We start from the raw sequence: 26,045 nt of genomic DNA on the forward strand, positions 1-26,045 counted from the left end.
TAAGAAAAAGTTTGCCAAAATCCTTTGAAATGTAAACTCCCCTTCATTACTTGTTAAGCGAACTATAAGAGCCAGTTTTTTTCACGTTCCCACGACAGTCGGGTCTGCGTTACCGGAACGACCCAGATTTATATTTGGCCAAGGAGTGTCACTCCAGCAACACTCCCCAAAAACTCATTGGGGAACTTGTATGTTGCTACAACAACAACAGCCAACACAAATCGATAGAGTGAAATATTTTTTGCAATCCAAAGAACAATGTTGTTGTAATTGGTATTGACGTTGGTGTCATTTGGCTCAGTAACTTAACTTTGTTGAGCACCTCTGCGCTAAAAGACCAAAAAAAAAACATGTGCATTGCTGTCCTCGGATATGCCGGAACCTTCACACCCTTCATGAACATCAGAAAACTTTTCTTCAACCGATTACTGCATTTTAAATTAGTTGTTTGGGAGCTAAATGTTTACCTTCACTGCATACTATATTTTTCGCAAATTTTTTTTAGAAAATTACTGTTAATTCTACAACAAAAAGCCCCAAAAATCGGAGCTACAAACCTTATGTGCAAAACTTTAGAAAATTCCGAAAACTTTCATTAAAATATTGCACTTTTTAACTACACTCTTGAAAAAATTTGATATGAAGTTTTGAGCCCACATTCGCTTCCTCAGAATTGCACTTTATTGTACTAAAATAAAATGGGCTAAAAACTGCAGCATACCCAACTTCTCTCTAAAGAGTGTATTAAAAAGTGCAATATTTAAATAAAAATTTGCATAATTTTCTTTAGTTTTGCACAAGGTGTGGATGTGTGATTTTTAATGTAGAATTTAGCCATATTTTTATAAAAAATTTGCAAAAAAATTAAATATTTAAAAAATAGGTGCCCGTACTGCAAAAAACTCTCCGTACATAAAAAGTACCTAAAACTTTATGGATTGACTGGGGCGGTAAATGCTTTTACTTACGATAGATACGTAACCGCTCTATATTTAAACCGATAACACAATTTATTGGTTTTAGCTATCTACATAAAGGAGTTAAAACTGGAGGCATTTAAAAAATGCCTTGTGGAAATGAATTTGATGACTATTTTTTTAACGTAATGACACGAATATTTTTTAATGCCCAACATTGTCATTAAAATTATTGCCATTTAATGCCAAGTGAAAATTAGGCATTATAAAAAAAATCTCATATCTAAACAATCCGTTTATGGGAGCTATACATAAGGTATAGTTGTCCGATTTTTCCGGTTTCGAAAAATGATGAATACGTTATAAAAATACAACTATCAAATTTCAGTTGGGTATCTCAAAAACTGAGGGATAAAGATTGCGTTCAAACGTTCAAAACGTGCTGATAATTTTGGTCAACATTTGCATGGGCATATCTTTTTTTCTTGTACTTACAAACATCAGACAAAGTTAAAATACATGTTTATGAAAGGTATAAAAATAGCCCCCAACCCCCGCTGTTGGAACCGGCATTGTACTCTGCGATTCGAAATTATCGAAACAAAATTTCAAACACTTTAGTCAGTGGTGAATACATTTTCTCCTCCCTCCTCTACTCAACAATTATCTATTATTTTTTAATAAAATTTTTAATACAAGTCCCACAAGTACCTTATAAGAATAAAAATTTTAAATTTCTATATATCTGTTTTAATATTATTTTATGTTATTTTAACATTATTTTACAACTTAATAATAACTAAAGTTAATTAATAGTTATCTAAACGCTAACTTCGAAACTGTTTTTCTTTAAAATATAAAAATCTATTTATTTTCAGTTTTTAACTTGCCATATCCGCGGTTTCCCATCTTTTGAGTCATATTCACCAGCTTTTTGAAATGCGGCACTTTAAGTTCCGACTAACTCACCATTGCATGCAGGTGTGTTGTACAAGTTAAAATCTGCAAAGATTTTTTCATACTTATTTTCCATCTAATTAGTCAACTATTACTATAATGTGAAAGTTTTTAAAATATACGTACATATGTAGTATGTAATAAAAAATATAAAATAATTCCTAGTTAAGCAAGTACGTGTGCGTGAACGCACCTCCTCCATATAATAATGAAATCCGTCATTTTGGCCAAATCCAGAGGCCGGATCTCTCTTTAAATGCGGCCGAAATCAAGGCCAAAGCTAAAGTATTTAAATTTGCCTCACATTATTGATGATTTGCAGTCGAAATAACATATTTTTTATTTTTGTGTTTGGAAAATACCGTACTCTTTTCTCAGAGAACCGACCCGCGTTAACGAAACCGAGCTTACGGTCAATTACTGAAATATATTTAATTACAAATTCCAATCCTTTAATTTTTTAAACGCAATAGAAAACTAATCTAAATATTTATCAGATCTTAAAAAATCACTGGTATACCGTTGGCTGCGATTATTTAATTTATGCTCTGTACTTTTATTCCAAAGTGCTGTTTTTGGAATTAGGTTTAATCGCACTTACCTACCACCTCTACGTATATCATAAATCTATATTATATGTGTGTACGTATATCGCCGTTGAAAGTGCAAAACCGCGTTTTAAGATAATGCCAAACCTCGTATTTGAGGTTGCCCTAATTTCAACAGGGTTCTCTCTTTTATATCTAATTATCTTTCCTTTTATATCAAAATCGATATTTTGGTGTGAATAGATAACGCTTGATGCCAGGAGTTTGCGGTAAGCAAATCTAAGATTTGGCATTTACGAGGTTTCGCAGAACCACGATACACGCTTTTGCACTTCCAAACGACGATGTGTATAAGATTTTACTCACTCTAGAAATTCCAATCGTCTGCAATAATTGTACAATTAATGCTCTCCTAAAGCCACTCCTATTCCGCGGGTTTACCCTCCGCCGATTGTTGCATAAGATCTTCTAGAGGAAAGAAATCTCCACCACTACTGCTGCCGGCATCACCGCCTCTGGCCGCAGCTACATTGCCTTCACCATTGCCACCAGTCGCCGCGTCACCGCTTGCCGCTGAAGATGCGCTGGTTGTTGCAGCGGCTGCACCATCTGCCGCTACCTCTGACGTTCCCTCCTCCTCGGTGGTAGTCGCTGCTGCAGCCGCATCTTTTTCGAGCACAGCTTGATCTTCTTCCCCGCCAGATGCTTCCAACATTTGTTGTTGTACTCTAACGATCGGTTGCCCATCGGCAGTGTACGATACCGAAACAGGTATCCGCGTGCCGTCTTCACCAATAACATGTGCTCCTTCGCCTAGTTCACCATCGTGTCCTTGTTGTATTACCAATTGTCCGTCGGCGTTCAGAAGTGAAGCATCGATCAGTTGCGTCTCATTGTTCTCACCCTGCACCAAAACCATCTGACCATTAGCATCCGTCATCATTTGTAAGGTTTCACCATCAAGCCCGTCGCCAGATTGCAATAGGCCGGCGCTTTGCAGAAGCTGTTGGATTTGCTCGGGATCTTGTACCAGTATTTGGTTGCCATCAGCATCGGTAATGATGTGATTATCCAGTTGCAATAGCTGTCCATTTTCATTAAGTATGAACTTTATTTGACCGCCCTCCACTTGCGCTTGCATGGCCTCGTCTAATTCCATTGAAACTTGTTGATGATGGTCGCCTTCTCCTTCACCGCCGGCAGCGGTATTGTCCGATTGGACATCGCCATTAGCATCTGAAGCGCTCGCGGCAGCAGCACTTGCCCCCTTTCCTGAGGCTGATTCAGCTCCCTCCGCTTTAGAAGATTGTTCAGCCTTTTCCTGTTTTGCTCCAGCTGTTCTCGCATTTTCTTCGTTTGAGTCACTGCCTTTTTTTGCTTCCGACGAGGGTTTATCTTCCTGCGCTGATTGTGATTGCATATGCTCCTGCGTATCGTTATCATCATCTAAACTTGGCATGCTAACAGGTGCAGACACTTTCCTATCAGCACCTATACTACCACCACTGACTGGCTTTTCTTTTCCACTGTTTCCTTCAGATTTGCCAACTGCCGTTGGGGTTAAGCCTTCGTCAGGTTGGTCCAATACTGGCATATCTATGCTCACGGATACGGGCGCAGTGCTTGTCGGTATAGATTTGGAGCTCTGCAACGGAGTAACCAAGAGTTTATGAGTAAATCCGAGGATGCAATTCTTATCATTACGATATCGTCACCATAAATACAAAAGATGATATTTGAAAATATATCAAATATGTAGGGCATTTTGCATTGATGATGACGATATGCGACTTTAATGGAGACAAATACAGTGCGTCAGGGCCACACTACGTAAGTGAAACTTCTCTTGATTTGGTGTACGCACGGAATAAATTTTCTGATATGAAGACAATGGGAGCTGAGAATATCTTATTGGCTTGAAATATATATACATTTATACTTACAAAATTTAGCGTATTTTATTTGATACAAAGCAAATTATTAATCTCATTGCATATTCCATAAATGATTATAAATTTATAGTAAGTGAAATAGGAAATATAAAAAAATAAACATATGTACCTACTATACTAATATAGCGGTGGAATAATAAAGAGAGATGATGCCCTTTCCTTGCATCACATGTGCCACATTTTTATCGAAGTTTCACTTCAAAATGTAAGATAACCTTATGAACTATTTTGCAAAATACTCACATCTCTTGCCTCTTGTGTAGTTCCAGTTTCTGGCTGTGGAATAGTAATATTAAATGTAATACCACCCGTGCCTTGTTGTGATGTGATAACCAAACTGTCTCTACTGCTTTGCCCAGTCGCAGATGTGGTATTCGTAGTTGTTGCGGTATTGGCAGCTGATGTTGTTAACGTATCGCCAGCGCTATCATTTTTATCGGAATGCATTTTCTCAAAAATGCTTTCAATGTCAGCTTCCACGCCGCTACCGCCACCTTGGTGCGATGACAGATCACCACTGTCGCCGCCATCACCTTTGTTGTCGTCACTAAGTAATGCAGCAGCACTCGGATGTAGCATACTACCACCCGAACCCGATGACGATGAAGTGGTAATTGTAGTACCACTGCTTCCACCACTACCAACGCCTTCCTTGTCCTGACGATGCGCTTCCATATGTTGATTATAATAATTTTCTTGTATGAATGTAAGAGAACAGATGTGGCATGAAAAGAAACGTATGTTGTTGGCTGCGGTAGGCAACACATCTGTGTTAGCAGCACTGCTTACAACGGTATTTACTGTATTGTCACTTAATGCCTCGTCGATGGTTTCTTGCAATAACTTCTGTGTAGTCAAAATATTTTGCGACGTCGCTTGCTGTTGTTTTGTTGTTATCTGTTTGACTATTGGCGCAGATTGTGTAACGATTTGTTGATGTTGTACAACTGTAGCGGTTGTGGTCGGCTGCTGCTGCTGCTGTTGCTGGGACTGCTGATGCACTTCGAAATGCTTAACTAGCAATTCGCGTTTTGGGAAGGACATGGCGCAGGTGCCGCATTTGAAGTAGTTCGGCTGATGCTGTTTAGCATGGACAGTAGCAGCTTCACGAGTCTCAAAGCGTTGAGCGCATAGCCGACATTTAAATGGTTTGGGCTTTACACCGGACAAATGCTTTCTGAAGTGCTCATCAAAGAGCGCTTTGTCTGTGGATTTGAATTGACAATGGTTACATGTATAAAGTGGTGTGGTGGCGCCTGTTGTACTCGCCGCCTCTGCTGCGGACTGTTGTGTTAATGGAAGTGTCGTCGTACTTGTTACAACAACATTTGTGCTGTGATTCGCTTCCATATGCTTTCGCAAAGCTGGCTCATTTACAAAATTTATATGACAAACTGCACAGGTATTATCCATAGTGGTATTGTGTTCACGCACCATATGCTGTTTCATGCTACCAAAGTTCGGGAAGATTTTCTTACAATTCTTGCACTGGAAATTTTGTGATTTGCATGTTTCATAATGTGTATTAAATAATCGCATATCAGATGTCTTATAATCGCATGAAATACACTTATATATTCTGGTTGTCTTGCGTTGAAACGTTTGGGTGCCACCCACTGATGCATTCGGACTTACATTTTGTGTAGATATTTTCATTTGCTGCACAGCGCTAACAACTTTATATCAAAAAAGAAAAAAATAAATATAACAGTGTGTAAGGGAACAAAAGTTTTAAAGAAATCTTATGAAAATTGTTATTTTCAATTGTATGCAACTTAAAAAATGCCGTGTGGAAAGAGACAAAGACTATTTCAACGAACGTAAAGGTATTTTTTAATGGTCAACATTCGTCATGTATGTAATGCCTAGTGGAGACTCAGCAATATATAAAAAAATGGGGTGCCGGCAGATTACTGGAAAATTCCATTGGTTTTTCGCAATTGACTCGAAATTTTGAGAGTGCACGAGTCAAACGGACTTCACACTCGGATTTAGCGGTTCGATGTACATGTCGGTAGGCGGTCTGGTTAAATGTACGAATCACTTTTTTCGTGTGCCGGTGTAATTAAAAAAAAATTAAATAAAATAAAAAATTCAACACAGAAGTTAACTTAAGGCATTTGCAGCCATTGCTCTTTTAACTTAAAATTTTAATTTTAATAATAAGTTACCGATACTTATCATTTTTTTTTTTTTTTTATAAAAAAAGTTAAGCTCAATATCAAGGCAAATTTATATAAGGTGGTGTTGCTGGAACAGCTGATTTTATTTGCCTCGATACATGAATGTCAAAATTTCATATTTCCCTTAAGTAAGAAGAAGGGGTAAGAAGTGCGTTTTCTTGCGAGTCTTCTTTCTTGGGACAATAACTAAAATTGGACATTTGCACACCATAATACAATTTTTAAAACGCCTAATGGAGGCCGCTGTGGTTTAGTCGCACAAAAAAATATAGAAAAAAGGTTTTTTCTTAACAGCGGTCGTCCCCCTCGGCAGGCAATGGCAAACCGCCGAGTGCATTTCTGCCATGAAAAGCAGCTTCTCATAAAAATACAATCGCCGTTCGGAGTCGGCGTAAAACTGTATTTCCCTCCCCTTTTGTGTGACAACATCAAGGCGCACGCCACAAATCGGAGGAGAAGCTCGGCCAAACACTAACATATGTGTAAGCGCCAATCTATTATTATTTTATTGTTATAAATTGTAGTAAAATGAAGTGAAAAAGTTTTAAGTTGTTAAAAAATCGCGTTGATTTTTGTTAATTTTTTTACGCATTCTCTTTCATGCAAAGTATGTTCGACAATTTTTTTGCTTGGAATAATGCACATTCAGAATACAAATTATTAAAAATCAACGCGATTTTTTAGGAACTTGAAACTTGCACTTTATTCCACTAAAATTTAACTGCATACTCAAAAAATTTTTTTTTTTAATCTGATTAACAAGTTGAAAATTTAAATGCAATTTTGAAGAATTTATATATTTTTTGCACGAAGTTTGAAATATGAATTTATATGGTTTTTGTTGGATAATGAGCTATAATTTAATAAAAAATAGATATTAAATAAAAAAAAAAGAAAAGGCATAATTTGAAAAAAATGCTGTGTCCCTATTTATTTTTCCACCACTGTACATTTATAAGTGAAAGCATTTAATTTTTAAATAAGTACATACAGTGACGAGCAAAACTGTAACATGGTGTAACACTTTATATTTCAACCACCGCTATATTTTCAAGTTCTAACGACTTTCATCCTTTTGTTGTATATTCTTGTTGGTGCACCCCACTTCCTTTCTCATAACGATTTGAAACCAATACAACAACAATAAAAAACCAGCATACAAAAATGTAAATTAGGGCAAATGTTTTGTACTGACTCTCAGTTTTGCATTTTTACAGCTATCTTTTATTTCCTTAAGAAAATTTGAAGCAATGTCATCGCCGCCGGGAACGTGTAATACCACGTTTCCACGCATCGTAATTCGCACTCTCATTCGTAAATCGCTCTCCCATTCGTCATTCGCTATACAAAATTTTGAGAGCGAATTACCTCATTTGTAGGTAATTCAGATCGAATTACCATGCGAATGACGAATGAATCGGTGCCTTCTTTAATATTTATCGGAATATATTAATATTAAAATCTTTGATGAATAAAATTTTTGCTGCATCTTCGATATTTTCAGTACACAAAGATAATAATAAATAGCGAAGAACAAGAACATGAAGTAGAGCTGCCCAACGAGTTACTAATATGTGTTGTGGAAACAGGGTCATTCACGAATTACTTAGAGGGAATTACGAATCGTGGAAACATCGTATAACAGCGTCAGCAAAAAAATATCAAAAATCAACGTAATTTTTTAGCAACTTCAAACTTACACCTTATTATACCGAGCTTTAATGGCATATACAGTATCGGTCATATCTATAGCACGCCATTTCAAAGTGATATTGTGTGCAACTTATGTTTATATATTTATTTTTGAGAATTTTCAATTAAAATACAGTTCTTTCTCTAACAAACCCCATATAAATCCAAGTTTAACAATTTGTAGAAAACTTCAAAAAAGTGCAACAAATTTTCACCTAAATTTCAAACTTTTTTCTCGGAAGTGTTTGAATTTTTCTGAATACACAGTTTTATAGCCCAATGAATTTTAGTCTGATAATGTGCAAGTTTCAAGTGACTGAAAGTTACCGTTGATTTTTTAGAATTTTTTTCTCCAAAGGTGTTGCGGCTTTCCTCCATATACAAATAAATTGAGTTTATTCATTATATGGAAGCCAATGCGACAAAAAAAAATTCTAAAAAATTAACGGTACTTCGTACCTACTTGAAATTTGCACATTATCAGACTAAAATTGCAGGGGCTAAAAAACTGTGTACTCGAAAAAAATCTAACACTTCCGAGAAAAAAGTTTGAAACTTAGGTGAAAATTTGTTGCACTTTTTTGAAGTTTGTTAGAGAAAGAACTGTATTTTAATTGAAAATTCTTAAAAATAAATAAATAAACATAAGTGGCACACAATATCACTTTGAAATGGCGTGCTATAGATATGACCGATACTGTAAAACTGCGTATCAAAAAATTTTCTAACCTATATCTGGGTTAAAAAATTTACAATTTTGATGAAACTTTCGTGAATTATCCTAATTTTTGCAAAAATTTTTAAATTAAGACTTCCATTATTGCTGTTAAGTAACGTGGTGGAAAAAAACACGACATTTCTACAAATTTTGCCTATTTTTCTATGGTTTATTTAATATTTATTATTTTTTATAAAATTATAGCTCATTATCTAACAAAAACCATATAGATTCATATTTCAAACTTTGTGCGCAATTTATAAAATTTCTGCAAACTTGCATCTAAATTTTCACCTTTTTATCAGATTTTTTTTAAAGTTTTTGAGTACGCAGTTTTCTAGCCCATTAAATTTTAATAGAATGAAGTGTAAATTTTAAGTTGATAAAAAATCGCGTTGATTTTTGCAATTTTTTTTTAGCGCATTTTCTTCCATACAAAGTATGTTCGACCATTTTTTTCTTTTTTTGTACGGACAAAAATGGGTAATACTTGTGTGTTTATTGTACTTAAATTTATTGGGCTATAAAACTGCATACTCAAAAAAAAATTCTGAAAAATCTGTTTGAAAAGTTGAAAATTGAGATGCAAATATGCAGAATTTTCGTAATTTTTGCACAAAATTGTAAATATTAATTTATATGGTTTTTGTTACGATAATGAGCTATACTTTTATAAAAAAAAATAATATATAATAAATAAACAAAAGAAAAGTAGGCAAAATTTGTTGAAATGTCGTGTCCCTATTTATTTTTCCACCACTGTATATAAACATTCATAAAAAATTAATTGATTTTAAATAAAAAAAAGTCAAAACTAGTCAAAATAATGCGTTTCTATTATTTTGGCCATAGATGTATGCATACCCTTTTTAGGGAGCGAATTATCGATTAAATACATTTTTAGTTAATCATAATCCCGATTAATCAAAAAATGTGATTAATCATATCCTGAGTATTTACTGTTTACTCATAAGAAAATAATTGAAATCTGAATAACTTTACTCACTTCTTTCGAGTTTGCTTTCAAAGCACTGCATATAGCACTGAGGAATACAAGAAAAACTCTTGCGAGTGCGCATAAATCAGGTTTGGTAGCTGTTGGCCACACGAACCACGCCTCATACTCAGATTACTAGATCAATTAGTGTTCTTGAGAAAAAAACATTTCTTGATACAAAAATCTGAGTACAATGGCCAGCCTAATTTTTTTTCTCCAAATTTTGAAAATCTAACGTTTTTTTGCCTGTTTTTGTTGAAAATAGCATACAAAGCTAATATAGGCCAAAAAACGATGATTTTTCAAAATTTGGAGAAAAACAAATTGGCGGGGTACTCAGATTTTTGGATCATAAAATTGTGTTTCTCGAGAATACGAATGGATCCAGTAAAACTGAGTATGAGTCATTGTTCGTGTGGCCAACAGCTATCAAACGTGATACATGCATACACTAGGTTTTTTTGAATGTTGTATTTTTGTTCAAATTTTTGTAATACAATTTGGGTATTCATAACGGTGTTGTAGTGTCGTATTGTTGCATGTCGTAAGCTTTAAACGCCTAAAATATATATTAAGGGGGTTAGCAATGTACCATCAAGTGTTAAAAAATGGGGATTGTCGTTTAAAGTTCTCTAAACATTTATTTAAGCTTTTAAAGCTTACGACATACAACAATACGACAATTACGACGCCGTTGTGAATCCCTCAAATGTATGTAAATAAAATATAATGCTGAACGAGTACCTTACCATGTTGCTCACTGAAATGAAAAAATATCCCGACTTCCAAAACGTATCAATACAATGTTTGGATACTGTTATACTGCGGTATTCAAAGTGTTTGTAAATGCAGAGTTGCGACACATTGCAACCATATACATTGCATATTTTAAATATTCAATATAGCAGTGAACAATTTTCCTGGGTTTTCCATTTTTAAAACACCAATGGTAAGCAATAACAAACGAAGCATTAACTTTGTTTCTGATGCGCTGATTGCTCTAACGATGCGTTTCGATAACTTTTCAGATGCGTTTTGGAAAAGTATACATTAACAATATTTTGTAGTTCGGCGTTATGGAACATTATACTTTATACGCAGCAATTGACGTTTTGGAAGTCAGCCTTCTTACTTTAATCACAAAGGCCCCACCCAACAATTTTTTTATTTTAAGTACAGAATCAAAAAATATTATAAAACTAGTAATTTTTAGCAAAAAAAACCGACTTCAACTCCCATATAAAAAAAATAAATATATATATATATATCTCATGATCCGCTGATCGGATCTTAACCAGATTAGTATGGGACCACCTCTGAGACACTACCTTTCCGATGCAAAAAGAATTATCGAAATCGGTTGACGTGGTCCAAAGTTATGCGGTAACATACATAAAAAAAAAAAAAAAATAAAAAAAAAAAAAAAAAAAAAAAAAGAATAAAATAAAATAAAATATTCGGACGAACTGATAACCTCCTCCTTTTTTGGAAGTCGGTTAAAAAGAGTATCAAAACACAGGTAGAGCTTTTTAAAAAGTGGCATGTAACTTCTTTGTTTTTGTATATTTTAATGCATCCTAAAATAGGCGAAAAACGCTATTCAAAAAAGTGAAGTAAAAGATTGGCGCTTACACATATGTTAGTGTTTGGCCGAGCTTCTCCTCCCACTTGTGGCGTGCGCCTTGATGTTGTCACACAAAGCGGAGGGGCCTACAGTTTTACGCCGACTCCGAACGGCGAATGTATTTTTATGAGAAGCCAAGTGGCGACCGCTGTTAAAAAATAACCCTTTTCTATATTTTGCGATGAAATTTTGAATTACTCAACTTGTAATATATTTAATTGATTGTAACAATTCGTTCAAGCAGGTTCTGTGATTCACTTTCGACTGAATTTCAAACCCCTTTGAACTTGATTTGCAGAACCTGACTGATTAACATACATATAGGCACACGCCACCATCTTCAAAAGAGGCGCAACTTAAAAACCATTTTCAAAAATATAATTGCCTGTGGATCGCACAGATTCAACGCAATTAATACAAAAATAGGTATAACAGTAGCTTTCTGGTAAGAGAATATAATCAGGAAAAAAAAAACATATTCACATTAATTGGAGATAAATTGTGGAAATAGATATCCAGTTAAATTTTTTTCGAGTTGTGCCTATTTGGAAGATGGTGTGTGATATATCAAAACGAGCTATCATCGATTTAAAATTGGTACTTCGTCAAAGCATTACTTACATACCGAGGCAAATATGTTGCATTGTGATACATACCTGGAGGTGACTGCTTTCCCACACTTGAATCACTAGACACAGTCTGTAGAACTTTGCGCACTCGACCCAAATCACTAGTTGTATCTTCGGCAGTGCGTGTGACGGTACCGCTATTCAGTTTCTGCATTTTTATAGGAGGCGACGGCGCACTACCTCCGCCACTGTCATCATTCAGGCCATATTTCTTATGCAGCAGATTCATTAAGTTGGTTCGAACGCGCTCAACATCATTCTCCAGTCGATCCAAATAATTAAGCAGGTTTGTACAACGTGCGCACACAACATCGTCTACGCTTACAATGACCATAAAAGCATCACCCACAAGCTGGCCAATTTTGTTCGGAAACTTGGTGGCAGTATGCGAAGTCTGTGTTTCGGTGAGCAAATTTTGCTGTTGACTTGCACCCAGTGCATCGTCGCATACATAGCATCGATTTGAGCTATTAACATGTGTCTGTTGCAGATTATGTGTGTTACTGGACGTCACAATACCGGAACCAACTTTCTGTTTTAATATGCGCGGCTGGCTGAGACCGGTAACGGTCACAGCACCGCTCGTATGCAAGTTATGAATTTTGCGCACCGCGTTATTCATCTGATTATTCATGGCTCGCTTAATTTTAGCAGTGAAGATCAGCCACTACGCACTGCTTAGAACACAGCAATGCAGGTATATTCTAAGTCACCAAATCCACAATCGTAATAAATTATTTGCTTTACTGCCACCGGCTAATCTGGAAAAAATTATGTACACACATAAATGAGTAAAATAGCAAAAAATATAAAATAAAATGTTATTACATGTGTATGTATATATTAATGTGGCCGTTCCGCAAAAATCCTTTAACAAGACCCAAAAGTCTATACTTTGGTTACCCATTCACCAGACGGTTTTCGTTCGATTTAACCCTAGTATATGCTTCGTTAAGTTTTTAACGACGAAATGACACATGCTTCAAAACCCGAATTTTGCCTCAGGTCACCATGCCGATTAGTAAAAGGGACAAATATATGATAACATGAAGGATAGAAAAGTATCACAAGGCTTGGCATCCGGCGGCGGCATTTTTTTTTATCATTTATTTTATCAATTACATACATACATACATACATATGTACTTATAAATGTGAAAAAAAGGCTTGAAGTCAATTTAATTTAACAGTAAACCTATACATTTATCGATTATTTATGCAACCCAACATCAAAAATAGATTTTTACTTGAAAAATTTAACTTAACATTCGATAGATATATACATATAAATCGAGTGTCTGCATCCATCTCACACCATGTTATGCCATTCTCTGAAAGCAGTTTCAGTGCCCGGACAAATCTTGTTCTTGTACACCTAAGCGCCATTGGTAAACCCCAACCGCGCGTTCGGATCACAAGACAGATTTATTCACTACTGGACAAATAACAACTTCGAAAAATATTTGAGACTTCTCACAGCTTCTAACTATGCAATACACCCCATTAAGCACGGCGGGTGAGTTTCACCATGACCCGCATAATTTTCAAGTTATATATGTAACACGCTCAGTTCTTACATATTTAATCACAAGGGAACCACTTAATAAAATTCTTACACAAATTTTCGCTAAAATGGCTCTATACCGCAAACGCAACCAAATTCACACCGTTCACTACTGTACGACATCTAGCTAGCTAGCAAGCCACAAAATGAAAAGCAACTTAACGAACGAGAAATCGAAGCACGAGCAGATGCAGTTAAATTTGCTGCCATGACTCTCGTCTGCCTACCTGTGTGCCTTAATTTTGCCATCTTTGACGAGTTACAAAATGGCACGTTGGTTACAAATATTTTTATCACAAATTTCACCAAATTTACTTTTTAATCCACTTTAGCTATCCCTAAAACTTTGCAACTTCAATAATAAACGCTGCAACTCCCTGAACACACCACATCGACCAAAAAAGCAACACTGTACAAAAATTGCCGTAGCGGACCAGAAAATATTCCAAACGCCTTGAAGTTCCGCACGAAAATGTCGAATTTAACGAACAACCTTCGCGTTCGTTCGATTTTTCTGCGCCATCAAATCCAAATCTGCTCGCAAACACCATATGCGCGAAAGAGACAAATATAAAGCCGAAAGTACAACTGATCGAAATTCAATGTTTCGTCAAGTACAAATCCAAAATGGCCGACCCGCTGAATTTCTAGACTCGGAAGAAAAACGCCAGGCGTGATTTCAATTATTTCTATGCTACCATCCCATTTTCCAAACTATACAGATAATTTTGTAATTTTTTTCTGAATATAACTCAATATTTCTCTACCTTAATTTCTATCGATTATTCGCTCTTTTCACCGAATAAATTAAAACTAGTATAGTCACCTCACCATCAAAAAGCGAAGCGGGAGCAACGCGGCGTTGCGCTGCAACAGAATAAAACCGACGCCAAATTAAATATACTGCTTTTCCCACGCACAGAACACGTTCTTCGCTCAATCGCTGCTTTCTGAATACTGAACGGCAGAGCCGCACAAGCGAAGTAGCAGAGTTCTAGCATTGACGTTGACGAACGCTGAGGGATGCCAAGAAAACTCAAAACTTCGGCTACACGTTTATATACATATGTATATATGTACACACAAACATCTTTATATATACATATACATAGATATATATGGATGCATGAATGTACTTATGTACTTTATGTATTCGTATACGCTAGCTGTACTTTTTGTAGAACAAGCAGCTAGGGGAGCATTTTTGTAAAAGCACCCTATATCTGCACGTTCATTTCACCATTAACAGCTAAAATTCTTCATTTGACCAAATAGCTATGTGTGTACATACAATAGATTCACATAGAGGGCCTTAAAATAAAAGTGTTAAGCTTCAAGAAAATGTAATCACTCATTACAAAGTTTTTATGTAATAAACTGAATTTTTATACCGGCTTTTTATTTCACAAAAATTGCCGGCTTGTTTTAATGTACATACATATGTATGTATGTACACCTATGGCCAAAATAATAGAAACATGACATTTTCACTATTTTTCTTTTGCTTAATGTTCATTATTTTTTATAAGAGTAAATCTCATTACAATAAAAAATTTACATAAATCCAAATTGTGGACTTTGTATGGAAATTAGAAAAGTTCACAGAAGTTGAAACTTTGTCAATCGCTTTAATGCGAATTTTTATAAATAATTTTTGGTATACAGTTTTGGAGTCCATTAAATTTTAGTAGTTGCTAAAAATGCGTGACAGCCTCTACAAAATAAATATCAAAAATCAATTTCAAACTTGCACTTTATACACTAAAATTTAATGGGCTATAAAACTGGATTCATTAATTAATTTTAAAAATTCCGATTTGATGAAACTTCGGCCAATTTTTCAAATTTCCGAATAAAGTTTACAATTTTGATTTGTATATACGGCCTTTGTGATATAAGGTGCTATACTTTTATAATAAAATTTAATGAACATTAAACAAAGAAGAGAAAAATAGCCAAAATTTATCAAAATGACCTGTTTCTATTATTTTGGCCATAGGTGTACATATGCCCAAATTTATATATGTACACTTATGCATATATGTATATATGAATGTATGTATGTAAATTTTACATTATGTTTACCCACCCAATTTGCCAAACGACTTCGTAACGACGTTTCCGACTCGGTCTGGTGAAATATTTCTTCGCCCGCGGCGTTCGCCAACGACTCATCAACGAATTCGCCGTCGAATGAAAAGCACACTTCGCCGCCGGGGCGCAAAAACGATATACTAGCGAACTGCGAAACGATGCTCAAAATCTTTAACAAAATCCATACAAATGCAATTTCAATTGTGTGCAATATAAAAAAAAAAAAAAAAACAAATCGTCAAGCACTCCCAAAAATTTCAAACTTTTCAATCTAAATTAAAATAAAAATATAAAGCAGTTTTATAACTGATTAAATTTTAGTGTAATAGAGTAAACATTTTGTATGGAAAAAATTAATTCGATTTGACGTCGTTTCGAGTTCACGCAAACGACTTCACCTTACCGACGTCGTTATCGACTTGGATTCGATGAGAAAAACGAAGTCGAAACGACGTTGCGTTTTGTATGGAAAAACGACTTCCGTTTCGAGTACAACCACACGACTTCACCAAACCGATGTCGTAACGACTTCGATTCGATGAGGCAACACGACGTCGGAAGGACGTTGCTGTTTATATTGAAAAAAACGACTTCGTTTCGACGTCGTTTCGAGTTTACACAAACGACTTAACCAGACCAACGTAACGACGTCGAATCGAACTCGTCCTCCCTCTGTGGCAAATTGGGTATAAACACACATGCTAGTGGTGTTAAATTCGATCTTTTACTCGAATACTTAAGGTGCACCAATGAAATAAGGACTGAAGGCACGTTAATGAAGTTAAGGTAATGAGAGTATGAGAAAACATACGAATTCCCCGCTGTATTTCTACACAAACATATTTGTAATTAAAGCCAATCACTAGTGTTTTCATTATTTTTTTTCCTTACAGTCGTACGTATGCATTTTTGTCAACGTTAAGCTAATATTTGTGTAGTGGCCCAGATCCTTTAGACCGACATAGGCCGGATCACACATCACGCATTATGCCATAAACTTTATGGGATTAAATGTACTCATTTTTCTTTTTTATTCGTTCATTCAGTAACGATTAACCACTATTTACGATCTCTAGTAGTACGGCGAAGCACATATGTGTTGTTTCCAACGTCGTTGCCAAGCAACTATGCAACAAAAGATAGTAAACAAAAATTAAATGCAATACCAAAGTTAAAAAATCGTCAGAAGCACTTTCAGATCTTTTAAAAGAGCCCAACAATTTTCTTAAGTATTCCATAAGTCTAGTAGCAATGCGTGGAGTACTTAAATGGGTTCAGAAAATTGAATTTCCAAACACCAAAGAAGACCAAGTCAGGTGCGTAAAAATCTGTAAAGTATCACCGACTTAACGATCCTTACAATGAAAATATCCTCTTCTGCGTTTATGTTTTACACCTTTTTTTAGTGTGCATTCCTTATGCTATCACCCTGAGGGAAAGCAACTAGTGGTGGCGGCCGGTGATCGGGTGCTTATATATGACCCAGATGGAACTTTACTAAACACTCTTAAGGCTCACAAAGATGTAGTTAATTGTGTGGCCTATGCTCGCGATGGCAAAAAGTTTGCAAGTGGTGCTGTAGACAAAACAGTTATCGTGTGGACACCTCAGTTGGAGGGATTGCTAAAATATTCGTAATATTCTTTTCTGCAATCTTCACAATCCAGCATGTATGTACATATAAAACTGCCTATAATTTCAGACATAACGACTCAGTGCAATGTATGTCCTTCAATCCGGTTTCACATCAATTGGCTTCTTGTTCACACAGTGACTTTGCTTTCTGGTCTGCTGACCAGAAAGCCGTGCAAAAGTACAAAATTTCCACACGAGTCAATTCATGTACCTGGACCAATGATGGCCAGTACTTGATACTTGGATTAGCCAATGGCAGTATTTCCATTAGAAGCAAAGTAAGTTTAGATTCATAAAAATAAACATATGCAGATATACATGTTATGGTACATAATCTATATACTACATACATATGTACATATTATGTACGTTTGTATGTATATACATACCTACTTACCAATTGCTTAGCTTGGTGAGGAAAAAGGCCGTTTCGATCGTCCAGGTGGTTCAAGCAGCAACGTCTTTAGCCTACAGTGCTGTCCAATGACCAGTACTGATGTAATTGGAGTAGCTGATTGGGGCCAAACACTTTCATTTCATACATTAAGCGGTCAAATGATTGGCAAAGAGCGAGCGCTGGGTTTTGATCCGCTGTGCTTAACCTTTTTCCCCAATGGAGAATATTGCGTGGTGAGTGGCTGTTCGGACTCATTACACTTTTTTACCAAGGAAGGCGTACGTTTGGGCACACTTGGCGAAGGTTTTAAATCCTGGATTTGGTCGGTCGCTATTCATCCCAACAGTCAATCTTATACGATTGGCTGTCAGAATGGCACACTCGCTTGCTTTAACATCGTTTCAAGTACGGTTCATGCGCTGTATCGTGAACGCTATGCATTTCGCGAAAATATGTGCGATGTCATAATACAACATTTAATCTCTGGCCAGAAAGTGCGCATAAAATGCCGCGATTTAGTGCAAAAAATTGCTATCTATAGAAATCGATTAGCAGTGCAACTACCTGAGCGTGTGGTTCTGTACGAATTAAGTTCTGGTGAAGAACAGCCGATGCATTACAAAGTAAAAGAAAAGATTCAGAAGAAATTCGATTGCAGTCTATTGGTAGTATGTGCACGTCACATAGTCCTATGCCAGGAGAAACGTCTGCAGAGCTTGGACTTTAACGGCATATTACAACGAGACTGGATAATGGACTCTTTCATACGCTATATTAAGGTGAATGAACTGCAAGAAAAAGGAAACAAACAAAAATTTAACGCAATTTTAAAAGCAAAAACTCGTATAACATATTGATAAATTTATTACTTTAGGTGACGGGTGGCCCATCAGGCCGAGAAGGTCTTCTTGTTGGTCTAAAGAGCGGGCAGGTATTTATGTCTTGATAGCTAATCAATATTAGTTAACTGAATCGAAAATTCTCAGGTTTTTCGTATATTTTTGGACAACTCACTTCCACTTTTAATTACCAGTGTCGTATCAGCAGTACGCTGTCTAGATATCAATGCGAACCGCACTAAGATTGCTGTAGTGGATGATACTGGACGCCTAGTTGTTCGAGATATTGTTAGTGACACTCTACTTTATCAGGTTTGTACAAATGATGCACATCAAATCACTTTGAAATATTTAAAACGAATTTAAACAAGGACACTGGCGTGAACTCTGTAACCTGGAATACACACCTGGACTCAATGCTTTGCTACACGCACACTGTAGGTGGACTCAGCATTCGCGTTGGCAGTCTGCCCCCACGCGGCCCCCAAAATATGTTAGGCGTAGTAGTGGGTCTATGTGGGGCCACGGCTTTTTGTCTGCGTGGCAACGTTATGCATAATATACCACTAGCACTTGGCGCAACCATGTGGCAATTCGTTGAAGCGGGACTCTTCGAGTAAAATTAATTATGCAACGTTTTCTTTATTCCGCTTTTTTACCTCTTTAAAACTACTTACAGAGAGGCCTACCAAGTTGCCTGCTTAGGTGTGACCACAACCGATTGGGAAGGCCTTGCACAATCTGCTCTGGAAGCTTTGCATCTACATATAGCGCGTGATGCATACGTAAAGGTGCGCAATCTCTCTTGGCTGCAGTTAATCGATGAATTAACTGATAAACAGAAACGTGGAGAAGTGTCAAAAGAGGTGCTACAAGGGGAGAGCTGTGCATATGCTGGAAAATACAAGGAGGCTGCACGTCTTTATCAAAAGTGCAATCAGCCCATGCGTGCATTGGAAATGTATACTGATTTGCGCATGTTCGATCTCGCGCAAGAATTCATCAAAGATGGCTCGGATGAAGCGAAACGTGATTTAGTGAAAAAAAGGGCAGAATGGGCATACTCCGTCAAGGAGCCACGAGCAGCCGCAGAATTATTATTATCAGCTGGGGAGCACCAACGAGCTATAGACATTGTAGCGGAACAGGGTTGGGCAGATATGTAAGTTTTGCAATGCAGCTAAAAATGCAATTTAATTTAATTAATCAACTTCTTTTATTAATTTAAAGTTTATATGACATTGGACGCCGATTAAGTTTGAGTGAGAAAATCTCACTGGAATCGGTTGCATTCAATTTAAAGCGGTTGAAAGCTTTACCATTAGCAGCTGAAATCTTTAAGAAGCTCGGCGATGAAGCACAAGTGATACAATTACACGTTGAAGCACGCGATTGGGCCGAAGCTTTCCGACTTGCAGAAAATATGCCAGAAATGTTGCCCACTGTCAATTACCAGCATGCCCAATGGCTTGCTGAATCCGACCAATTTATTGAGGCACACGAAGGTTCGCTTCAGCATTCCTTTAATATATGCATACATACATATCGCACACCGTCTTCAAAAGAATCACAACTAAAAATTTGGCATTTTTGAGATTATGCGCTAAAAATGTACGCAGATCTTTTATTTACCTTTCAGCAAAAGCCGGAGAAAATTTTTGTTATAATTTGTTAAAAAAAAACCCTAAGGTAAAGCCGCCCTAAGGTAGTTTTTCGCATTTTCTGACAAACGTATTATTTTGAGTTGTGACTCTGTTGAAGACGGTGTGCGATATCTACATAGTTATATATTTTTTAAACGTTGTTTTATTATTAAATGTAGCTTACTTGAAAGCGGGGCGCATGAAAGACGCAAATCGTTTGCTGAAGCAGCTCAGCACATCGGCCATTGTAGAGGAGCGTTTCCTAGATGCCAGTTACTTCTATTGGCTACTTTCAAAACAATATTTAGACATTTACTACAAGAAAGAGTAAATATAGAGTAACTTTGGTGTCCTGTTATTATTTACATTTGAAAATTTTACTTTTTGTAGTGAGCAAAATCCTGTTGACCACCATTATAAAGAGTATCAAAGCCACTTACGAATTGCTAAAGTATATTATGCTTACAGTGTAATATTTAACTATATGAAAGAACCATTTACGACATATTCACCAGTTAGTCTATTTAACGTAAGCCGTTTTATATTGAACGAAGTCGAGTACAAAGGAACACCAAAGGGGGTGAGCTTATTGTGAGTAAAAGAATTTCTGCCTTAAATCACAAATCGAGAATCATCATTACTTTTTTTTATCTATGGTAATTTTTTTTTAGTGCGGTTTTGTTCACACTAGCTAAACAGGCCAAACTACTGCAGGCTAATAAATTATGCTTGGTTGTGAATAAGCGTTTGCAATCACTAAAACCGCCCCCCGGTGTCCAGGAACAAATTGATGTGAGTTTCAATTCTCTACGATTGTTTATATTATTGAAGCTCATTGGTGATTTTTATAGATAAATTACCTGAATAGTAAGGCATGCAAGAGTGGATTTAATGATCCCGAAGAGCTGTTGCCGCTCTGTTACAAATGCTCAAATTATAGCCAACATTTGAATGGCAACATTTGCCCAACCTGTAAACAAGATTACATATTTTCATTCATCTCTTTTGGTAATCACATCAAATATAAAACTGACAATAATGAATTTTATACTAAAATAACGTTTAACTGTATACTTGTATACTTTAGAAATTTTGCCTTTAGTACAATTTTACCCTGAAGTAGATATTACTGATGCCGAGGCAGAACGATTGCTACTCGCGCCGCCGAAACCTGCCGAGGAGGGTGATCCTTTTAATGAGGTAACTAAGTACATAACATCTACTAGTTTGCTGGAAGAACGCCATAGCTCAAAAATTAAAAATGGGGTAAAAAGTTTGTTTTGAATCCAGTGTCTTGCTTGAACAAAAATAAAAACCAAAATACTATAGAAGGTACAATCGGAAAAATTATACCAGCGGACAAAGCCCACAGCAAACATTTAATTGGTTCTTTACTTTGGTCCAATAGTGGTCGTTTAGCTAAAATTGTGAAGGAAAAGAAATGAGATTATGCGGATCTTTCAGAAAACGAGCGATATATGTATATGTACATACATAGTACAATGTCAAGTTTACATTCTCATTAAATTATTTCATTGAAAGGATGTTGCCAGCGCCTTACCCCTAAGCCTTGATCGGAATGCATTGCGAGCAATTGACCCAGGACACATTTTAATTGTCAAGCGACGTGAAAACAATTTAAAAAATATATATTATCGCAACATTTTACCGGATCTACAAGTTACTTTTTGTCCGGAATGTTTGTTGGTGAGTTTTCAAGACGCTCGCGGCGTTGCTTCCTAATTATTTACCGAACATTTCTTTTTAGGTATTTTATTCTGAAGACTTTGAATTGCAAGTACTACAGAAAGGTCATTGTCCCTTTTGCCGGACATCGTCGGAAAAACTATTTGATGAATATCTGTAATTGTAAAATAGGATGCGATACAAAGTTCGTTCTTAACGGAGATAATTCATAAACAAGAAACATTATAAATCAAGCGCATTAGCAAGATTCCTTCCTTAAGGCCATAAATATAAAAAATAGACAAACCGGATATTAGCAATGTCTTGCAAAAACAAGTGGAAGGAAAAGAAAAATCGGTGCGAGTATAGAATACCAACTGTTTAGGTATAAGAAAACTCGATAGTTGTCTTTCGATAGAATGTTTTTATACTGATCATAATCGTTTTTAACTTTTTGGGCGGAAGTCCGAGAGAATTGTGAAATCAAAAGGTCAAATGAGATCAAGTATCTCGAAAACTCACAGGCCGTTCAAATCTAAACATGAAGTAAAAATCCCATTTTTTGTACAAAAAGAGAGTTTTCTTATAAGACACTTATAATAGTGGGCAAACATATACTATTTGTCTATACCAGGGACCCTATTTTTCCGTAATAAGTATCCTCCGTCCGACAAGAGACTTGCAACTCTAATGAAGCATTTATGTAGATCATTAGTTTTTGATGGACCATTTTTGCAATAGAATACTTTTAGTACAAAATTGATTTTCTTCTCTCGTTTTCTAAATTTGTAGTAACAGATTTAGGACAGTTTTCAACAAATATTACTAAACGAGATTACTTAAATGTAGGTAAGTATTATTTTAAGCCACTCAAAGTGCACTTAGGCCTTTTGTTGTTATAAAAATAAGTTAAGGCTCAAAATTTCATATGAATATCAAATAATTATACAACTATATACTAGCTTTTAAGCTTTCATGCATTTCTTAGTCGCTTTATGTACAATAGCAACAAAAATAATTTATTTAATAAATTGCAAAATACACAAAAAATCTACTAACCATTTTATTATGTATGCATTTATGACCAAGTCTCCTCTTGATATCTTCGTCCTTTGATCATTTTATCCAGATATTCCTCATTCCCGTCCAATACCTCTATGAAAGCCTCATGCACTGCTTTGGGCATACTATTCGATGATCCAGCCACCATTATAACGGCAGATTTTTTCAAAATTAATTCACTGATTAGCTCTTTCTGCTGTTTTATTAAATGTTGAACATATATTTTATGGTCCTGATCACGTGAAAATGCTACAAATATTCTACAAGTCTTCTCCGCGTGCCAACGTGTAAAATCTTCAGCAAAGTGATAATCCTTCGCTTTATTTCGACAACCAAAGAATACAATTAATTCGCAGATTTTGCCGCCATTTTTTTCTTGTTCCTTCTTGTACTGTATTATACTCCGAAAAGGTGCGATACCGGTACCTGGCCCTATCATCACAATGGGCGTTGCCAGCTCGCTAGGCAAAGACATTGTTCCACGTTTTATTACCCCATATACTTTACTTCCAATGCTCAGCGACTTCAACCAATTAGAACAAAGCCCAAGACGAGGCTTAGACATTTTGGTTTTATACTCAACTACTGCCACCAGAAGATCTAGTGAACGAGTTGTAGGCATTGAAGCAATGGAAAAACTTCGCGGTTGTATTATGGTAAATAATTCAAATAAAATGGGAAGGTTAAGTTTCGAGGTGCTATGCCGGAAGTCCTGCAAAACCTCGAGAATGGTGCGCCGTGGACGATTCACATAGTTTATTAAGTCATCTAATCCCTCTAATGAGGCGAATTCTTCTAGTTTCTCTTTCTCTAATTCATCTTCGCAATTCAATGATAGAAGTTCAAAAGCACGTTGCCTTGGACAGGCGCTCAAATCCCATATATACTTCGCTAGCATGCCAACGGTCACTGGTTTTGCGTAAGCCAATGGCACAGGCATATCATCATATACCGTGTCAAGTTTTACTACGGTACTTTCATTAAAACCTAAATTATGTTCTTTAACTAGTTCGAAGAACTGCAGAACTTGCTCGTCTGCATTGCTGGGACGTAAATCTAAGATATCGCCGGCATTCCAACCAATAATAGATGGAAAGACAAATCTCAAAAATCGTACATCTTGAAAGTGATCTGCGGCAGTAGTTCGTCGATTTTCCCCCAAAGTAAAACATACAGCCTCACTCTTTAGTGGCCATTGCAGATGAGAAATTTCTGCTAAAGGCGTTGTCGGATGAGAGTATGTTACATTCCATTTAAAAATTGCCTTTGCTTCTCCATTTTTTTGTCGTTGGAAAGGTATAGACTTCCTCAATTCATTCCATAATTCTGCTATCCACGGTAAAGCCGTCGCACTAGGTCCATGGTCATGCTGGTCATCACACAATCCTAAAGGCAGTACGGGACTTGCACCCAATTGTACTAGACGTTTGTTCAGCTTTTTAGCAGCAAAATTAAACTTAGCATAGCTAGAATCCCCTAATCCCAAACAGGCAAACCGCAACCGTTGCAACGAGTCTGATGGTAAGCTGCGACGCAATAAAAATTTCCACGTTTTCTGCATATTGTCTGGTTCATCCCCATTACCTGTGGTGGCTACGACAAAAATAGCCAATTGTTCCTCGATTAAGTGCTGCACTGGATACTCATCCATCGGTAGAACTGGTCCATTAAAGCACCACGTTTTTGCTTCCCGCCAAATCTGTTCAGCCACATTTTGAGCAGTACCTGTTTGACTTCCGTACAATATAACCAAGCGCATTTTCAGAACTAAAAATTTGATCTTCTAGATAATTTCTTTTCGGCAATTTTATTAAATCGAGCACATGGAGTAGAGCAAGGTGTATTTAACAAAGTGGCGTTGTTGCGACAGCTGAGTTTTTCGGCGTGCAGAGCAGTACGTCAAAATGATGTGTTTGTTGTAACTTATACCAATGACAGTATGGATATCTGTGTATAATTTGTTAGTGTAATTTTTAATTATATACGGCTAACACCTCTTGTGAAATACACCATGGAGTAGAGCTGGAAAACTATCGATGGTTTTTGACTATCGAAAACATCGAAGGTTTGTAACTTTGGATGCCCAACAAACATTTGGTTTGGTTAATAATTCGAAAATGATTGGACTATGCATTCGAAATCCAGCCCATTATCGAATTGAAATTTTAATGAGAGAGAGTGATTGTCCTATATTTCCCTTGGAAAATGAGTTGGATTTTCACTTCCTCTCTTGCACAGTACATTTAAGAAAACTCCATTCAGTGCCATGCCAGATTTCCTGCAAATACATTAGAATTTACAAAAAGAATTTCACTACTAATTGCCTACTTTGCGTACTTATCTACTATCATTTTCGCAACAAGGGATTGCTTTCTTCTCCCCTGTATTATTGAATCATGGAGTTGTCCCTTCTTGTTATCTACGTTCTTTGATTGAAGGTCATTTTCGAACGTTCGCCAAAACGTTTATAGGGTAGCTTACACTCATTTTGTTCGTTAACAAAAATACTGTCATATTTAGCAATTCTAATCTCATTTTCAATAAAAGTTGTTATGTTTAATTTTTGGACTTTTTAATCAAAACTATCAATAGTACTATCGATAGTACCGATACTATCGATGGTTGTTGTTGTAGCAGCATCAAGTTCCCCAAAGAGTTTTTGGGGAGTGTTGCTGGAGTGACAGTCCTTAACCAAATATAAATATGGGCCGTTCCGGTTACGTAGACCCGACTGTCGTGGGAACGTTACGTTGGTCGTGGCCATCGATAGTTTTCCAGCCCTAACCGGCCGTCTTCACGTGCTGGAAAATCTCGCTTGCGTGACGACGCATGCGAGAAACCGCACGTGTAGACCGCAAAAAGTACGAAGCATGCTTTTTCTCGCATACCGAGCGGGATGCGAGCTCTC

At 36.4% G+C, this 26,045-nt stretch overlaps 3 protein-coding genes and 1 long non-coding RNA gene across 6 annotated transcripts; 1 reads left to right on the forward strand and 3 right to left on the reverse strand.

The window, feature by feature from the left end:
- Positions 1-1,149: 1,149 nt before the first annotated feature.
- On the reverse strand, positions 1,150-12,873 carry pzg (putzig). Its single transcript, XM_017615090.1, has 4 exons — positions 12,245-12,873; positions 4,618-6,050; positions 2,789-4,067; positions 1,150-1,919 (listed from the first exon to the last, which is right to left on the reverse strand). Exons 1-3 carry the CDS (start codon positions 12,849-12,851, stop codon positions 2,847-2,849), a joined length of 3,261 nt encoding a protein of 1,086 aa, XP_017470579.1. The 5' UTR covers positions 12,852-12,873; the 3' UTR covers positions 1,150-1,919; positions 2,789-2,846.
- Positions 6,156-6,557, reverse strand: LOC108362222 (uncharacterized). The gene is made up of 2 exons (XR_001847433.1): positions 6,340-6,557; positions 6,156-6,287 (listed from the first exon to the last, which is right to left on the reverse strand). It is a non-coding gene; the product is annotated as an uncharacterized LOC108362222 (long non-coding RNA).
- Positions 12,874-12,914: 41 nt separating the features above from the next.
- Positions 12,915-25,035, reverse strand: LOC108362217 (NADPH-dependent diflavin oxidoreductase 1). Of its 3 annotated transcripts, none has more exons than XM_017615101.1 (2): positions 23,135-25,035; positions 12,915-12,973 (listed from the first exon to the last, which is right to left on the reverse strand). In XM_017615101.1, the coding sequence occupies exon 1, from the start codon at positions 24,894-24,896 to the stop codon at positions 23,154-23,156; it is 1,743 nt and encodes a 580-aa protein (XP_017470590.1). In that variant the 5' UTR covers positions 24,897-25,035; the 3' UTR covers positions 12,915-12,973; positions 23,135-23,153. The 3 variants fall into 3 exon arrangements, with proteins under 3 accessions (XP_017470590.1, XP_017470591.1, XP_017470589.1); XM_017615102.1 differs by lacking the exon at positions 12,915-12,973 and adding an exon at positions 18,625-18,695; XM_017615100.1 differs by lacking the exon at positions 12,915-12,973 and adding an exon at positions 21,272-21,359.
- Positions 16,936-23,121, forward strand: Oseg1 (intraflagellar transport protein Oseg1). The gene is made up of 16 exons (XM_017615089.1): positions 16,936-17,191; positions 17,282-17,509; positions 17,578-17,788; positions 17,919-18,686; positions 18,782-18,838; positions 18,894-19,058; positions 19,118-19,362; positions 19,426-19,908; positions 19,977-20,251; positions 20,569-20,716; positions 20,780-20,980; positions 21,061-21,181; positions 21,241-21,397; positions 21,477-21,589; positions 21,932-22,096; positions 22,158-23,121. Exons 1-16 carry the CDS (start codon positions 17,127-17,129, stop codon positions 22,254-22,256), a joined length of 3,501 nt encoding a protein of 1,166 aa, XP_017470578.1. The 5' UTR covers positions 16,936-17,126; the 3' UTR covers positions 22,257-23,121.
- Positions 25,036-26,045: the final 1,010 nt, after the last annotated feature.

The sequence above is a fragment of the Rhagoletis zephyria genome, unplaced genomic scaffold (genome assembly GCF_001687245.7).
Source record: "Rhagoletis zephyria isolate East Lansing unplaced genomic scaffold, Rhagoletis_zephyria_1.1 Rzeph_scaffold_00962, whole genome shotgun sequence".
In the NCBI taxonomy this organism is placed as follows: Eukaryota; Metazoa; Arthropoda; class Insecta; order Diptera; family Tephritidae; genus Rhagoletis; species Rhagoletis zephyria.

Bases quoted from the DNA above. Each gene is read 5' to 3' on its own strand.
- pzg (XM_017615090.1), bottom strand. From the start codon at position 12,851: ATGAATAATCAGATGAATAACGCGGTGCGCAAAATTCATAACTTGCAT. The intron at 6,051-12,244 runs GTATGTATCACA...TTTGATATAAAG, and splicing joins GGGAAAGCAGTCACCTCCAG to TTGTTAGCGCTGTGCAGCAA. The intron at 4,068-4,617 runs GTGAGTATTTTG...ACTCCGTTGCAG, and splicing joins CTACACAAGAGGCAAGAGAT to AGCTCCAAATCTATACCGAC.
- Oseg1 (XM_017615089.1), top strand. From the start codon at position 17,127: ATGCGTGGAGTACTTAAATGGGTTCAGAAAATTGAATTTCCAAACACC. The intron at 20,981-21,060 runs GTGAGTAAAAGA...ATTTTTTTTTAG, and splicing joins CCAAAGGGGGTGAGCTTATT to TGCGGTTTTGTTCACACTAG. The intron at 21,398-21,476 runs GTAATCACATCA...TGTATACTTTAG, and splicing joins ATTTTCATTCATCTCTTTTG to AAATTTTGCCTTTAGTACAA.
- LOC108362217 (XM_017615101.1), bottom strand. From the start codon at position 24,896: ATGCGCTTGGTTATATTGTACGGAAGTCAAACAGGTACTGCTCAAAAT.